Source organism: Temnothorax longispinosus, chromosome 8 (assembly GCF_030848805.1).
Source record: "Temnothorax longispinosus isolate EJ_2023e chromosome 8, Tlon_JGU_v1, whole genome shotgun sequence".
Lineage (NCBI taxonomy): Eukaryota > Metazoa > Arthropoda > Insecta > Hymenoptera > Formicidae > Temnothorax > Temnothorax longispinosus.
This window is the reverse complement of record NC_092365.1, coordinates 13,469,783-13,487,387: the sequence shown is the minus strand read 5'-3', so window position 1 is coordinate 13,487,387 and position 17,605 is coordinate 13,469,783. Positions and strand designations below refer to the sequence as shown.

Here is a 17,605-nt window from a genome sequence, read left to right as displayed (position 1 = left end):
TAATTTTTAATAATCAATGCGGTGGCTAAAAATCTTTTAAAACTTAAAATATTTGTTATCAAAGCCAGAATTATTAGAATTGAATCCTCTGTTCTAAAATTTTACTTTATTAAATCATATTTATTTCATGTTTTATTTCAATTTGTGTATCATGTGTTAAACTATCTAAATATGTTTTAGAATCTGGTGATTAGCATCGAGAAGTTCGCAAAAGTCTCAAAGAGTTACGAAAAAGTTGTTCTGCAGAAATACATGAATCGCTACGTCATGTTTATTTCAACTGTTGCGACTTCCTTTATAGTAGCAGGAATCACTGTTATTTGCGCTCCTCTATTTTTACATTTGGAATTTCCCATAGACATGTGGTACCCGTTTTCGACAAAATCATCATTTCAAAAATTTATTCTCTACGTTATGCAAATATTTGGAATTGCACATACTGTATTCTGTTTTGGTGTGGATGTCATGATTACCGTTATGCTATTTTATTCTTCAGCTAAACTTGAGATATTAGCGTCAGAAATACAGCATGCTACTAATGAAATTCATGTAATATTATGTATCAGAAAACATCAAGAAATAATAAGGTAAGTGAAAAAAATTTGATATTTTAGATTTCTCACAGAGCAGAGTTACGTTTACCAATTATTCCTAACTGTAGGGATCAGCTGACCGATGAAATCACACGCACACGCAGGCGCACGCGACACGCACGCGCACACACACGCACGCACGCACTATCGCTCACTCATTCACTTTAGTTTTATTAAAGTTGAAATAATATTTAACCTCTTGAATGCCGGTTTTCTTTTCAATAATTTTGATAAGTGTCAGAAAAGTTTTTGTAACTATGAAGAATTAGACAATAATTGCATCAGAATTGGGAAGCTTACTGACATACAAGAGTATTTAAGGTAGCTGTCTCGCTACGTGCTAGTCATGTGACTGTTTGTAGGTTTTCACGTTCAGAAATATATTTCAGGCAATTTTTGCTAAGAAAAAAATAATTTTATGAATTATGGTGTAAAATTTCATACGTGACAAAGTATGTTACTTTTACCAAATTATGTGATTTTTCTCATTTGACTCCGTTTTGATCAGCTGATCATGCGAGTCGTCGAGAAAGGTTACAAGTGAGGTTACATTTCCTTTTCGATTGAATTTTGACAATTACTGAGAAAAGGTTTCAAAACGCATGACAGGGGTGTCAATCACTATCCAATTCGGCTAAGAAAGACGAGCCCCATAAGCTGCTACTACAGTGATTAGCCAGCAGCGTTGCCAAGTCTTCCCAATTTCACCTCGACCAAAAAATGTCTGCTCGATTACCGCATTTTCACTAATATAAACTAAAAAATTAGCAGCGAAATCTCCGGTAACCTATATATTTTATGGTTGCATTGGATTCTTCGAAATCTAATGTACAAAAAGCAATGTTTTTTTCTCACTTCATCTAATCGAAAAATACGAAAATATGTGATTGAAACCGTGATAGAGCCTTCTTTTCTGTATGAAGTAATGCAAAATTTGTGATTTTCGAGATCGATTTTCTAGAGTAAATAGTCGGTAAGGAGCCACAGAAAAAATCGACTGCAAAGCTGATCATATAATTTGATATAAAAACCGAAATCGAAAACTTTATCTAATACATGCCCTGACGAGACAGCTACCTTAAGTACATCGAATTTTAATAAATGTTATCGTGCTTATGACACTTTTCATTTGTCTTATGAGAAGCGCGATCGTGCTTTTTAGCACTCAAAAAATTAAGAACATGAAATGAACATAAACCAAACACATTTGAAAGAAATTGTATAAACTACTGTTACCCTGTAGAGATACAATAATTTTGTTGTTTTAGTTTTTGAAAAAGACGGATGAATAATTTCACAAGTAGAGGAAAGTTCCCTATTATGAGATATTACATCTATTTTGTGTGATTGCCGGAAGTCTAAGGACAAAATTGAAAAATGTAAATGATTTTAAAGGAAACTTAATAAGCTTTAAGATGCTGAAATGTAAAAACTAATTTAAATATTAATTTTTTTGAAAATTAAAAAAATGTGAAAAATTAGAAAAAATAAACTTTATGCAAAATCGAAAAAGTATATATGTTCCTAATATGAGATACCCCGAGAAATCGTTAATAAAATGCAAAATACATCAGTATTGCAATTAGAAAACTTTATTTAACGTTTCTGAAATACAAATATAATGAAGAAGCTTATTATCAATCATCGAAAATTCACTCATACCCAACATTTCCAGCGCAGTCAGTGTGCGCCCAGCATGAGCATGCGATCACCGTCAGCACACTCTTATAATTTCGTATACTCCTTCCCTTAACTTTAACATAATATTTCTCTTTTTTTATTACAATAACCTTCATACTTCAGCAATAATTGTCACTCGAGTAGAGGTTATCTTATAAGTATTAGGAGCACTCCTTTGACTATATAAGTATGGACTGCTAGTGGCCTGCATAAACTATAGCACGACTGCGAGCCAACATTGATTCGAGGTTAAGCCCCGCTCTGATGACCAAAAAGCGGGAATTCAATATATTCAACGTAGAACCTTTTGAATAAAACATAGAAATAAAATACATTTTGAGTAAATAAAGGATAGTGATAAAAGAATAAGAAGAAACAAATATGAAATCGTGAAAATACAATATTTAATCATATATTTTACTGTTCCTTAAAAATAAAAACAGTTGTTGTACAAGTGTGCCTAACAAAATTACCGTGCTCTTTCAGAGAAAGAACTTTATCCTCGTATTTTAATTTTACTTTTAAGGAGATCCACGGAAGTGTCCCTTTCTGATTTTGATGCGCTTTTAATATATTGTTTTCTAGATAAAAATAAGGGACACATATTTTTTATACGTGCCCATACGCATGTTTAGGGAGTGAAATACCCTGATTTGAAAAAAATCAGTTTTTCTCTTTCTAGCCGAATATCTCCGAAACTATACAAAATAGAAAAATTTTTTAAAATGGAAATAAAGTGCCTTGAAAAGTACTTTAAAACAGTAACAAAAAAATTTTTGGTAATTGTGCAGCTGGAAGTGGTCACCTTGGATGACCTTGATCTTTTAGTATGTTGTCAAGGTCACCCTTTTGAGTGACCTTTAGAAGGTTTCAGCCCACGCTCGTTGTTCATTGAAGAGTTATTAACAAAAAAAAAATTGAGAAATGTAGCAGTTATTTTGAGTATTAAAAGGCATAAATGACTGAAACCATGTACACAATTACCAAATTCTTTTATTTTTTTTAATTTTTTAAAATACCCCATTACTTAACATTTTTTTTAACTTTAAAATTTTTTTATCACTAAATAAAAGGTATAGTTATTTGTGTAACAAGTGCGAGAAGTTGAGAATTGGACACGAGTGCGATCACCCGCACGAGTGTCCAATTCTCAACCCGCACGTGTTACACACCCTATTTTATGTTACAAAGTGCGTGGAAAGTGCCCATTATGTTACATTTCCGCACTGTTTTGACTCATGTATGGAATTGGCCATCCGTCGCACAGATGACGCGCGCGCAATAATGGGCCACTTTCCACGCACGAGTGATATACATTTTTTTTACAAATTCAACCATATATGATACAGTTATGTTTTAAAAAATCATTTCCAGGAATTAATTAGAAAACGCTCTGTATACACGCTTCCATACATTTATTCCATATGTCTATTAAGTTAAGTTGACACAGCCACTTTAGCACAATGAAATAAAACATACATAGAAAAGTGTCCTTTTGTTACTAATTTGTTGCTCGGTTTCGAATTTTGTTGCTGTAGCAATTTCGAACAAAACGATGGCTGTGCCAGCTTAAGTTTAAGTTAGCACAGTCACATAAAAAAAATAAGATAAAAAAACAATTACATAGGGTAGGTAGTTCAACAATGAACCAGTAGTACACTATAAACCATTGCGATATTTCATAAATGTAATGTTGTTAGATTGTGCTTGTTGTCATGCAACGTATTTGAACTCCTTTTCGGCTCCCCAATCGGCCGGCAAATCGCTCAAAGGACGACCGTTTAAGGCCACATTTTGTGATTTTTGAGTAACAAACTAAGTTTTTTTGGTAAGTTTTACATATTTTTTACGTTTTTGTTGTATATCTATCATTTTTTTAATTACTTTATAATTTTGTGTGTATATTTGGCTTTATAATTCTGTAAGCAACTTTCTTCTATTGCATTATTTTACCATATTTTTTGGAGATTATCGTGAAAAATGTTATATGGTCTACAATGAACCATTTTGTTTTTTACTACAGTTATCTGTGTTATTAGTCTTATTAATTGACTAGTTGCTATAATAAATAATAATCTAATATAAGTGAGAAAAAGTTTGATTAAAAATAATAATTTTGATTGTAACTTTTAAAAAATAAAAACATAACATATATGCAAATTAAGTTAGCTTTAATTTAAAGTCATACTATCCTAACCTTACTTATCATGTCTTATAATTATCTCTTCCTTAAATAAACATTTTAAAACAGTAAAACTAAAATAACACTAACAATTTACTGTATAAAACATGTGGTTTATTATTAAAAATGGCTAGGTTCATTGTGTACACACCCCTGGTACACAATGAACCATTTGACATTGTTTTAAAAAAATCGAAATTGTGACTAAACTTTAAAAATAACTTATAAATCATCTTATACAGTATGTAGCCAACTAAAATCATGAACTGTATGGAAAAACACAGATCTCCAATTCAATAATTGAGAGAGATATAAGCTTCTGAAATTTACATGGTTCATTGTTGGACTATTTACCCTATATATTTAGTGCTATTTTGTTGCTAATTCGTTGTTCTATTCCCAAATTTTTTGCACTACCCCTACCATAAAAAAATACTCTTAATTAATCCCACCTAGCACCACCTTAAAAATTTCAGTTTAAAGAAATATCTTGATAAATTACACTATTTTTATTAAAATAATAATTTAGGACTCTCGGAATTGGAAATTCGTAATAGGATGGCTATGAGAGTCAAACGCAGTTGTCTGTGCGTAGATGATCAGAGTCACTGATTTATTCCAAATCCATTCCAAATGAAATACAATCGAACATTTCAGCTCATAGATCGAGCCATCTTCAGCGATATCAAACGACAAATGAAATTAAAATATTGCACAGTTCTCCATTCCAAAGTGGTAAGTTTCCTGCTTGAAGATTTCAAGAAACAAAATTGAAAAAGACTACTAGATCCATATCTGTAAAAATAGTTCCTTTATTACACCAAGTATTAATTAAAAATTCTATGGTAACTCACCAAGTAGTCTGGAGAACAAATGCATCCGAATAAGCCAAGCGAGGCGGGTATATAAATGCGGTGTGAACATCACAAAGAAAAATGTATAATCTGCACAAGGGATTCTGAGATCCCGACGGCACGACGCACAAAAAAGTATTAACAGAAAGAGGTCTTAAGTCAAATTATACAACGTGTAGGTCAAATAAGTAAGAAATAAAACTAATAAATATTCGGTGTATAAACAATGAAAATTGTAAACGTGTAGATCAAGTCAAATTATAAAACGTGTCGGTCAAATAAGTGAGAAAATAAAACTAATAAATATTCGGTGTATAAACAATACAATTATAAACGTGTAGATGAAGACAATAAGAAATGAAACTAAAAATTCTATGTATAGGCAATGTCAGGCGGTACGACGCAAATTGTTACTCTGGGCATGGTTTACAATTTATTTATAATAGACACGTATGCATGGTGCATAAACTCTGTATCCGTTTGCATGTTGACACTATTTTTTTGTAGCTTGATATGAGACATCTCTGAAACAAGTCGTTTTCCTAAATATCGTTCCCTATCTAGGATTTCAACGTTCTCCCAATTAAATTCGTGGTCACACATTAATAATGATCATGCTCTTATTTCATTAAATGCAATATCGCTATTCACTAACATCCCTATAAATTTAGTACTGGAAGGTATCTCTAATAGATAGGCATACATTTCTAACAAGTGCAATATTCCTAAGGACGAATTCATGCAGGCTATACAATTAATTTTAGATTCAACGTACTTTACGTTTGATAACACAATATACAAACAAAAATTTGTATTTCTCTCTGTGTAACCACGACGGATTACAGACAGGGCGATCTCGCGTTTCACTGTCCAACATCTAATGTATTACGGGCTCGATTTTGCTCGGCGGGAGGTGTCTCTGTCCTCTAACATTTACCGCTTTTATAACGTTTTACAATTATACGCTTTACAATGTTTCGACTTACATTAGTAGTCGCATGTTGCTGGTCAGCAGTCTGCCGGGTCGTTGTCCGGTGTCTCGTCGTCTCTCTGCTTGGCTGCGAGTCGCTGTTGCGGTAGGTCGTTTTCTCTCCGGTGTCGCTGATACTCGTGGGCCGCTACCGGGTGCTTCCTTTTTCTGGAGCGGGCTGCTGCCGGGTGCTTCCTTCCTTTGGAGCGGGCTGCCACCGGGTGCTTCCCTCAGGGCTGGTTTCACCAATTTTACTTATTCGCTCTTCTTTTTAGGCAAATACTCGTGACACTCGCGACGGGAACACACGCGACGGGAACGTTCTCCGATGTGCCAGAATTCCACCGCTGCCACCAGTTGTTGTGCCGCTACCGGGAGTTGGTGATCAGGGTCGGCACAGGATTCGGGGATTCCGGGTCGGAGGAAGAATTAACTTGTCGCACTGTTTTAAATGAAAATTAATTGAAATATATTTCTTTTGATTAAGTTAACAATTGTCCCAGTTACTTAGGATTAATTCCCGATATTTGCGTTATACTTGATAGTCACTTAACGATTATAACGATTACTATTTGACGAATAATATGACTAGCCCAGTCAAATTAAAATTTTTGGATGAAAAAATTGCCGGCAAGCTGGAAATTGGTATACAGGTTCATTTTAGTGTTCTTTTAAACATACTAAAAGTCCCCATACATAGAGCGTGAGCCGGCTGCGCCATCTTGAAAAAAAGAGTACAAAAATGAGCTTTTTGCGAATAACTCGGAAATTATTAGTTTCACGGGAAAGAACATTCAGAGCGAAAATGTAGCTGATAAAATTCCTCGCAAATTGGTTTTTTGTAGAATTTCGTACGACCATTAGTTCCCAAAATAGATTTTTTTGAAGCATCGGACAAATGAGGAAAGAGCTGTTTCTTTGAGCGTTTTTTCAAAATATCTCAGTTCTGGCTGTCCGAAAGTAAAAAATGCATACAATGAAAGTGAAAGAGAATTAAATTACCTACAAAATGCATTATTTATGTTATACCGCGCGACTAATATTTCTGGAAATATTACGGTTTAAATAAAATTTTGACTTTTGGAAATTATGAGAATAAATATTTCCTCGCAATATAAGTCGGAAATGGGTAATCCTACGTAAAAAATTGTTAAAATCAAATAGAAAGGTTATTAAATTTTCATTATTTTGGTTTTTGACCAATTTGCACACGACTAATAGTATTTTTGATATCCGTAAAAGAAACGGTTTTTAGGTACACTTCTCAAAATGGCGGACTTCCGAGTTATCTTTTTTTAAAAAATACACATGTTTCTTGAAGTTTATTAAATTATCTTTAAAATGATTTTTTATTTGACCTTCTGTGATGAATACTTCCAGAGATATAGCCTTTTAAATATTTGTTTATGTTAAAAATTTCTTAATAATTTATAGTTTTTTTACAAAACATGACATAAAATAACTTTAGAAAAAATAATATCGACATTTTTTCAAAAGTTTATATGCATATGTATGTGATCCTGTAGTGGAACCGGTTTTGAAATAAAAGTTTTTAAAAAATTGTCATTTCAATTATGCCTTTCTTATAGAGTTTTCGTAAAAAATGGGGTTTGCCACACTTTTTTGTAATTTTCTCAGTTTCTATGAGAGATACGTACAAAATGCTTCAGACCAAATTTGAAGCTTATAAAATTTCCTGAAAAACAGTATATTCGGCATTAATATGTGACCAACAATTATACCAACAACAGATGCTAGAATAATGTTGCTCTTTTTTCCTCAGTTTACCGTAATTTTTAATGATTGAAATATTGTCGAAAAAATTTATTTGGAAATTTTTGCGATCGGCGTAAGTTTCAAATCTCATTATACATGATGTAAGCTTCCCGTTGGTCTTTGGGTCAAATTTTTAAGACGGGTAGTATTCGAGATATAGGGCGTCAAAAGTGGCCGCAACAAATTTCTGTTTCATATGCAGAGGCGAGCACACAGTGCAAGTAAGGGATGCATATTTATTGTTGATATACTAATAAATTAAACCAATAAAAACATAAAAAACTGCGTACATAACCTAAAGTAAAATTCATAAACAAATATTAATGTCAAAACGTAAATATAATAAAATACAATAATAATAATAATAATAATAATAATAATAATCAATAATAATAATAATAATAATAATAAATAATAATAATAAAAATAATGGGAAATTGAACTGTAACGAACATTTATAATAATATTTATGAACTTTCTCAGGTGAAGGCATAGCGAAACATGGCTCATGAATTAAAGTGTTTCATCTGCAATGAGAGAGATTCTACACAAACACTCTTCGAAGTTAAGGGAAAAGGATTGCAGACGATCCTCGAATGTAGCAAACTGCGAGAAGATGGGAAGAGTCCCTTGATAATGCAATTAACTTCTGTGCGCGTGCATCAAAAATGTCGGAAAACTTATACGAGAAGGAACAGTATCACAGCTGATTTAAAAAGAAAAGAAAGAGATGAAGCATCTACTTCTACTGATGAATCTACATGGAAGAAAATGTTGAGAAGTGAAAAAGAATTATTCGATTTTCGGAACACGTGTTTTTTTTGCAAAGGTGTTATCGACAAAGACTTTAATAAAACTAAAAAAAAACGTGGCTACTTCACAATGAAGCGTACTAAGAAATTCTGGACGGGTACATGGTCAGATCAGACAATTGAACAAACACTCAACAGAGAATTTAAAATCAAAGGAGGTCCGGTCATGAGAGGTATAACGGACGAAACCCTCATGTCCTTCGTTATTACAATGCCAATTCTTCACGATATCTGTGCAAGTTTCGAGGAGTATTGTAAAGTCCAATTTACGTCTGGAGAGCAGCATGTAGAGGCCCGAGAAACAAGAATGCAACGAGATGATGAAGACGTGAAAAAACTTGGTGAATGGCTAGAAACTCACAACCCTTTGGAAATATCAAACGAAATTATGTCTTTAAGCAGCGGAGTCATCGGGGATCAAGAAATTATAAATTGCTTTCTTGCGCGAGAGAATGGAGAGTCTAGTATGGATGACTCTATAATCGACAAGAGTTTCAAGGATGTACATATGAAACGCAGTAATAGAGTGCAATCACTGGCTGCTGTAAACTCTTCAATCAAGGTCCATGACAAACGAGCAGTAATAGATCCTTTAATGATATTCCAGAGAATTATCATTGCGAAAAAGAAGGATGAGGATCTTCCTGAATTCTTGCAATATGAACTTGCTCCGTTTCCTCTATCCTTGTTTTGCGAGGCAGGAATGAGAAAAACGAATAAATCGGCGATGTATAAAATTTTTCAAGAATGTACGGAAACTGTTATTCCAGAAGTAGACACCACGTATGTTATAGATGGAGGCTTCTTATTACACCGTGTCCTTTGGAGCTGCAACAAATCATACAGAGACATTTGTTCTGCGTACGTGAATTACGTTCAAAAACATTATGGAGATCATTGCGTCATCGTCTTTGACGGCTACGACAATGCTGGCAACAGTACAAAACGATGCGAACAACACCGGCGTAGCGCGAAAAAATCATGCTCCGATATTATTTTTCAGGAACACATGGTTGCCACCGTGACCCAAGAACAATTCTTACGCAATGACAAAAATAAAATGAGGCTTATTTCCATGCTAAAAGATAAATTCGAAGATAAAGAATTTGCAGTCAGGCAGGCGGAAAGCGATGCTGACGTACTCATCATGTCAACAGCAGTTGAAATTTCTGCGACTAGGCAATGTGCTATAGTAGGAGAGGATGTAGATCTTCTTGTTTTGACTATTGCTCTAGCACCTGTGAATAATAACATCTTCTTTTTGAAGGAAAAGGGAAAACCGAAAGACAAATATATTCTTCCCAAAAACTTCAAGAAGATGAATACTTAAAAGAAACTATTTTGCTGGCCCATGCGTTCAGCGGCTGTGACACGACTTCGGCAATATTTCAAAAGGGAAAAAACAAAATTGTTAATCTGCTGCAGCGAGTAGAAGAACTTAGACACGTTAATAATATTTTCGTCAATAGCAATTCGACTGCCCAAGAAATTCAACGAGCTGGAGAAATTCTGTTTTTATATATTTATGGAGCAAAACATCCAGAAAAAATCAATTTAAATGTTCATCGTTACAACGAGTTTAAAAGATTTGCACAAAAAAGTACATCCCGTATGCCATCATTGCCACCAACAGAGGGGGCAGCTGCCCAACACTCATTCCGAGCCTACCACCAAGTACAAACGTGGTTGGGTAATTATAAGGACCCCGAAATGTGGGGCTGGCACAAAGTAAATAACTATCTGCAGCCTCTCCAAACGTTGGAATCCCCAGCACCGGATGAAATTTTACGACTTGTCTCATGCAACTGTAAAAAACATTGCACAATGTCCTGTGGGTGCAAAAAAGCAGGTCTTAAGTGCTCCGATCTTTGCGGTAACTGCCAGGAAACAAGGTGCCTAAACATATACGAGCTGGACGAAGAAGTTGAAGAAGATATTGATACGTTCTAGATATTAATACGCATTATATATAAGTTTACAATAAATTATTATTATCAAGAGGTATTATTTAGTAATTTCCAAAAGTCAAAATTTCATTTAAATCGTAATATTTCCAGAAATATTAGTCGCGCGGTATAACATAAATAATGCATTTTGTAGATAATTTAATTCTCTTTCACTTTCATTGTATGCATTTTTTACTTTCGGACAGCCAGAACTGAGGTATTTTGAAAAAACGCTCGAAGAAACAGCTCTTTCCTCATTTGCCCGATGCTTCAAAAAAATCTATCTCGGGAACTAATGGTCGTACGAAGTTCTACAAAAAACCAAATTGCGAGGAATTTTATCAGCTACATTTTCGCTCTAATTGTTCTTTCCCGTGAAACTAATAATTTCCGAGTTATTCGCAAAAAACCCATTTTTGTACTCTTTCTTTCAAGATGGTGCAGCCGGCTCACGCTCTATGTATGGGGACTTTTAGTATGTTTAAAAGAACACTAAAATGAACCTGTATACCAGTTTCCAGCTTGCCGGCAATTTTTTCATTCAAACGCTCAAAAATAATCTAATTTGACTGGGCTAGACGTTTATTAATGTGACTGTTATTGTAACGCACGTATATGCTTAGATGCTTAGATGCTTAGATGCTTAGATGCTTAGATGCTTGTATTAGCGACTGCCCGCCCGATCTTATAATTCGGCGGTATTTATAATGTCGGAGTCGACATTCTGTTGCTAACTCGGGGGTTCTCGAGATAGCGTTGATCTCTCATTGTCAGCGTCTTGCACTGACCTTTGCATCAGCGCTTTTGGTTGTCCCGGAGTTGAACGCTCCTGGTTCCGGTGTCGGTTTGCATCGGATGATTGATCGTCCGATGCAATCGTCAGGTTTTTCGGCGGATTTCAGAAATGACTTTAGTCGCTAGGGTCAGATTACTTATAGGAGGCAACTCGGTGTTGCCAAGTAAGTACACTAATGAATAATTATAACGTTGTGCGTTTACAACATCAGTGGTGTAAAGGTATTTTAAAAAATTAAAAAATTAAAAAATTGTCTCTGTGTTACTGTTTTAACTAATACGTTACTTTTGAAACTATTTAATTTCCATTTTGGAATATGTTTCTATCTTGTTTTGGAGATATACGGGCCAAAAAAGAAAATTTTTTTTCAAAAGAGCGTTTTACCTTTTAAACATGTATATGGGCACGTATAGAAAAATACGTGTCTCTTATTTTTATCTAAAAAACAACATATTAAAAGCTCATCGAAATCGGAGGATACTTCCGTGGGTTTTCTATCAGTAAATAACACAGGTAATCAGATACGTGAAATAAATACACAGTGAGAGTAACTTTCAATACGCATTTAATAAAACTAAAAGCAGGATCAACCTCTTGTAACGAAATTCTCTTTATGAATTAGTAGTAGACAAAAAGCTATCAAAAAGCTATCATTTTTCAAGAGAAAAATGTCTTCAGTGTTCAGTATCGCGTGATGGTTGATTATACTCTAATAAAAATTCTAAAAAAAAATATTTAATAATATTTTGAATAATTTGTAATGACACGAATAATAATTATAATTTATATGACACAAACTCTATCTTAATATTTATAATACAGCGGCTGAGAAAAAAAATAAAAGGATAAAGTTTTGAAAACGGTGTACCTCTGATTTCAATAAAACTTTGTAAAAAGCTTCATTTTGGGTTAAAATAAAAGCCCTTAAAACGAATTGGCGACTCCTACCAAAGAACCATTTTTCAAGATAAAATAGTAAAAAAAATAGTAATTATTTAGTTTATGCAAGCAACCTCCTGCGACCTTGACGTATATTATAGAAAGCACTCTCCTGAGTAACTTCGTTTGAGATCGCGATTTCATTCATCGATTTCGTCGCAGGAAAAGGCACAATGCGTGTGCCTTCCTTATTCAATAAAATATATAATCCTATGTAATTTCTTTGTGCTCTGCATTATAACATGGGCTTTTCTAAGAACATTATTCAATCTATAATTTTCAAGACGTTTCTTGAACGCTGTTTTTATGTCCTTGTGCGATAGAAAAACCCACATTATAAACATTGTCAGCGTGACAAACAATTGCTGACGGCCGGTTACCAATACTTCGTCTCGAGTCGGCACATTGCGGTGACGTAAGCAGCCGATTGCCAATTGCTCGTCACAATTCGCGCCTCGCGCATGTCAGATGCGAATCAATGCGCGGCGAGCCCTTTGGCCGCCAATCACACGTAAAGACCTGAGGTCACCGCCAAAGCTTTAAATCTATTGGTGATTGCCGAGAGAAAGCTCGTTTATAAAAAAGCTTACTTCGATGGAGAGGCTCTCTCGCTTGCAGTTCACCGCAAGTAAAACCGCCTTTAGTACACCGCCTAGAATTCGCTTTCGCTCGAATACGAATCTTTGCTATCTTGCTTCGCGAACACGCTTTGCTGCTTTTTGCACGCCGTACTCAATTCTGTGCGCGCTTTTGTCACGGCTTATTTGCTGAAAGGAACAAACTTGTACATATTGTTTGTATTAACTTTATTTGTAATATACGGATTTTAGTGTACTTATTGACTTTTTAAACTGTGTTTTCTTGTGCTTGTCCTTGTCGCGCTATCACTCGCGTATCCGCGCACTTTCGCACATTTTCTGGTCCTCCGAGCCGGATTCTCGCCGGCAATCGCGATTTGAGAGTGCCTAAAATCAAAAGACAGCCATGAACACGGAAAGGAGCGCCCTACTGACCGGTTAGCGCGACATACAAGGTCGCATTTGTCGGGCAGTCGACAACTTGAAGAAGATGGGCGCAGCCAACATCACCCTCAGCGACGTAGAAACTCGAATCAGAATCCTCGACGACCTATGGGCGAAATTCGAATCGCAGCACGATATAATACGAGCATGCTACAAAGAAGCCTATGAAAAGAGTGAGTACGTCAAATCAGATATTTTTGACTCGATTGAAAACACTTACGTGCATCAACGAAGCTTGTTATCGGAATACGCGAGCCGATTCTCAAATGTAACCAAGTCGTCCGCGTCGTCAGAACAAAGCAGCGAACACTCTCCAAAGACCTCGTTGCCTCGCATTAAGTTGCCGCATTTCTTAGGCACGTATGAAGACTGGCCGTCATTTCGTGACCTGTTGCAGTCGGTCATCGGTCAAAACTCAACCATCTCAAACGTTGAGCGATTCCATTACCTCCGGTCGTGCTTACAAGGTCTTACTGAAAAGTTAATTCGGTCGTTAAACGTAACCGAAGACAATTACGACCGCGCATGGGCGATCTTAGGCAAACACTACGAGAACAAAAGAGAGTTGATACGCTTCAACTTCGCAACGTTTACCGCCGTCGCGAAGATGAAGAGGGATACCGCTGAGGAACTTAACCGAATTTTTAACGCCGTTACGACCGCTGCAAACGCGCAGGAGAGTATCGGCAAGCCTATCGAGTCCCACGGGATGGACCTTTTTAACCACCTCGTAGTCGAGCTCTTTGATCCGCGTACGCATCTCGAGAGGGAGCCCTCCATCTGCGACTCCGGCTGCCTTTCTTTCAACGAAGAAATAAGAAGAAGAAGAACGCTTCAAAGTATTTGTAGCGTCAAGTTGACCGTAGCCTCCGTCAATCCGCCGGATCACACTACACTCACTGACTTTATGACTAAACGCATACTGACACTTAATGCCGCGAAACCTAAACCCGCTTCTAAAGTCTCAGAGTCGTCACGATCCGCAAAAATTCACGTTGCAAAACACAGTTCCGATCCACAGTACGCGTTGCGCAAAGGAAAGCACACTCTAATGACTTGCAACGAATTCAAGACTAAGTCGGCCAATGAGCGCAAATCTTTCGTAAAGACTAATCGGTTGTGCTACAATTGTCGGTTACAAGACAATTTCCATAAAAAAGAGGGGATAGGGTTGGCACGAACGAAAATTTCTAGGTAACTTAAATTAAACTTCTGTGGATTTGTAACACCAAATCAGTAGTAATATGTTGGTTAGCCGACACCATAAGCGCGTGGTTTGACATATGCGTGCTCGCCGTATATGAAATATTAAATATTGGTAATTGTATAGATGGGGGAATTAAATACTATTAAATACTGTTAAAGCGCGTCATTTAACCTATGTTTTCGTATTTATTTTTTATGATAAATTCTACAACGAAGACGTCTGCCGCATCTAGCTTAAGTAATTGCCTCCAGTTATCTTTTTGTAAACAATAATGCAAATTATTTAAATCGTGTGGAATCTGTCAATAAAATTTGGGGGTCGCTTGTATTTACTAAGATATTGTGGTAAATATTTACATAAAATCATTATTTTCAAAAGTTAATGACTTTATGGGGTAGACCCTGCTTCACCTTGTACAGTATGCTATCCTATATAATGTATCAAAGTACCTATATGTGTAGGCGGGGGGGCTTCGCCCCCCCTGCACCCCCATTGTGTGAGTAAACCTAGGGGTATTGGCGGGGGGGGGGGCTCCGCCCCCCCCTGTGCACCTGTTGGTGTGGGTTGGGTTGATGCATGGCGGGGGGGGGGGGCTTCGCCCCCCTCACCCTCCCATGGACACGCCTTTGGCGTGCCCGTTTAGGACGTGTATTTCACTTTATGCGTGAGCGGGGGGGCTTCGCCCTCCCCTGCACCCCCCATGCACGTAAACCTCGCTTTATAAATTATAAGTTACATTCTAATTGTAGACATTTACCAATATTTTACCAAAGCTACATTTTTAAACTTAAGGAGAAAAAAACTATGTACAAGAGTAAAAAGTAAGTAAAAAGCTATTAACAATAAGAACTTAATTTAGTAAAAAAAATTGCTCATTAATGTTGTTACAAGAATAATAATATTACAAAGTAACAGTAATTTGTCACTCGTCAATTTATTACAGCATCAGTATTAATTTCTTATTATCTTACTGTATAATTTATCCATGCATCTATACACCTTTTTACTTATTTTTATAATACAAGTTTTCTCACCTTGTTATTGTACGTTTTTTTATTACATTTATTTTAATTACATGCCACGATACACATGTATCCTATCTAAAAAAAAGGAGTTTATAAAATATTTAATATTTTATATACGGCGAGCACGCATATGTCTGAACACGCGCTTATGGTGTCGGCTAACCAACATATTACTACTTATTCGGTGTTACAAATCCACGGAAGTTTAATTTGAGTTACCTAGGGATTTTTGTTCGTGCCAACCCTATCCCCTCTCTTTTTATGGAAATTGTCTTGTAACTCAATTGTCTCGGCAATCGTCTGATCGCGAAGTGCCAATCTTCAAAGACTTGCCTGACGTGCAAATCTCGGCATCACACGATGCTCCACGAGGCTCAAATTACCGCGCCGAAACCTGTAGAGGTCAGCGCACTATCCGCAGTGCGTCAAGCCGACGATAGCAAGGCAATTCTTCTTGCAACCACGCGGGTGATGGTCGCTGATCGCCATGGAGATCCACACGCCGTTACAGTTCTCGATCAGGGATCCAAGGTGTCGATTATCTCGGAATCTCTGACTCAATAGCTCCGCCTTCAACGCTCGTACTCCGCCGTGTCAATTTTAGGAATCGGAGGCTCAAAATCGGGAGCGGCCCGTGGGAAGGTTACAGTGAGCCTCACTTCCAACACGACAAAATAACTCGGGAAAAATATCTCACGTCGAAATATTTCTCGACACAATATTTTTGACAAAATATCTCATTGCTTTTATTTATGTTGTAATAAACGCCAATTTTGCAATAAACGCCACACTACGTGTCTAGTTTAATAATAGTGGAACCCCCCGCAGGGGGGCGGAACCTACTGCCTCCACGCATACATTGTCTACGCGAAACGAGGTGCCACATGGGTTCACAACTTTCCAAATAGATTTGCAATAAACGCCTTATGTTCAGCTATATTGTTGATATTTGTGAAATTATCTGTCGGCGAGATATTTAGTCGCGAGATACTTTGTCGGTGAGATATTTTGACCAAGATATTTTGTCGAAGATATTTAGTCGGAGATCAATTGTTACGCAGCCGCAGTTCCTGGCCAACGATCCAGTCGAGATACTTCTCCAAGCTGAAGTTTGCTCTACTATCTTTGAAGACGGTATCCGCAAGGGCGGACCTCAAGCTCCAATCGCGCAAAAGACGGTCCTCGGGTGGATCCCTCTTAGGGGGCTGCGGTGCAACAGTTGGGCACCGCAGTTCACTTCAATGCACCGCCGACCACGAACTGATCGATCTAGTGCGCCGCTTTTGGGAGCAGGAAACCGACATTTCCTCTCCCGCCGCGCTTACGTCCGAAGAGAAAAAATGTGAGAAAATCTTCGTGCGCACCCACGAGCGTACGGCTACCGGACGGTACGTCGTGAGACTCCCGTTTAAAACAACTCCAACGACCCTCGCTGAGACTCGTAAGCCGGCAGAGCGTCTGCTATCAGTCATGGAGCGACGATGTGACCAAGACTCGCGATTCGGTGAGCTCTACCGAGCCTTCATGCAGGAGTATGAGGACCTGCAACATATGACGGAGGTGAGCAGTTTTGAGGACAAAGAAGTAGGCAAGTGTAGCACTTGCCAGCAACTTACCACATCACGAAGTGTTCCGGGAAGCCAGCTTCACAACCAAGCTCAGAGTTGTGTTTAACGGGTCGCAACGCACAAAGTCCGGTAAATCGTTAAACTCGCACTTGCTCGTTGGCGCCAACCTCTTGCCGGCGCTCGCCGACGTAATCTCCACCGAAAAGGTTGAAGCCGAGCCTGAAATGCTCCTCAG

General features: G+C 37.0%; 1 protein-coding gene across 2 annotated transcripts in view; it reads left to right on the top strand.

The window, feature by feature from the left end:
• Positions 1-17,605, top strand: part of LOC139817307 (uncharacterized) — a 234,041-nt gene that overhangs the window by 175,322 nt on the left and 41,114 nt on the right. Inside the window, exon 2 of one of the 2 annotated variants that reach the window (XM_071785287.1) lies at positions 181-587. The exons of the other annotated variant lie outside the window; for it this stretch is intronic. Within the exon in view, the coding sequence (XP_071641388.1) occupies positions 181-587 (407 nt within the window). The remainder of the gene's footprint in view (positions 1-180; positions 588-17,605) is intronic. 2 annotated transcript variants of the gene reach the window in all.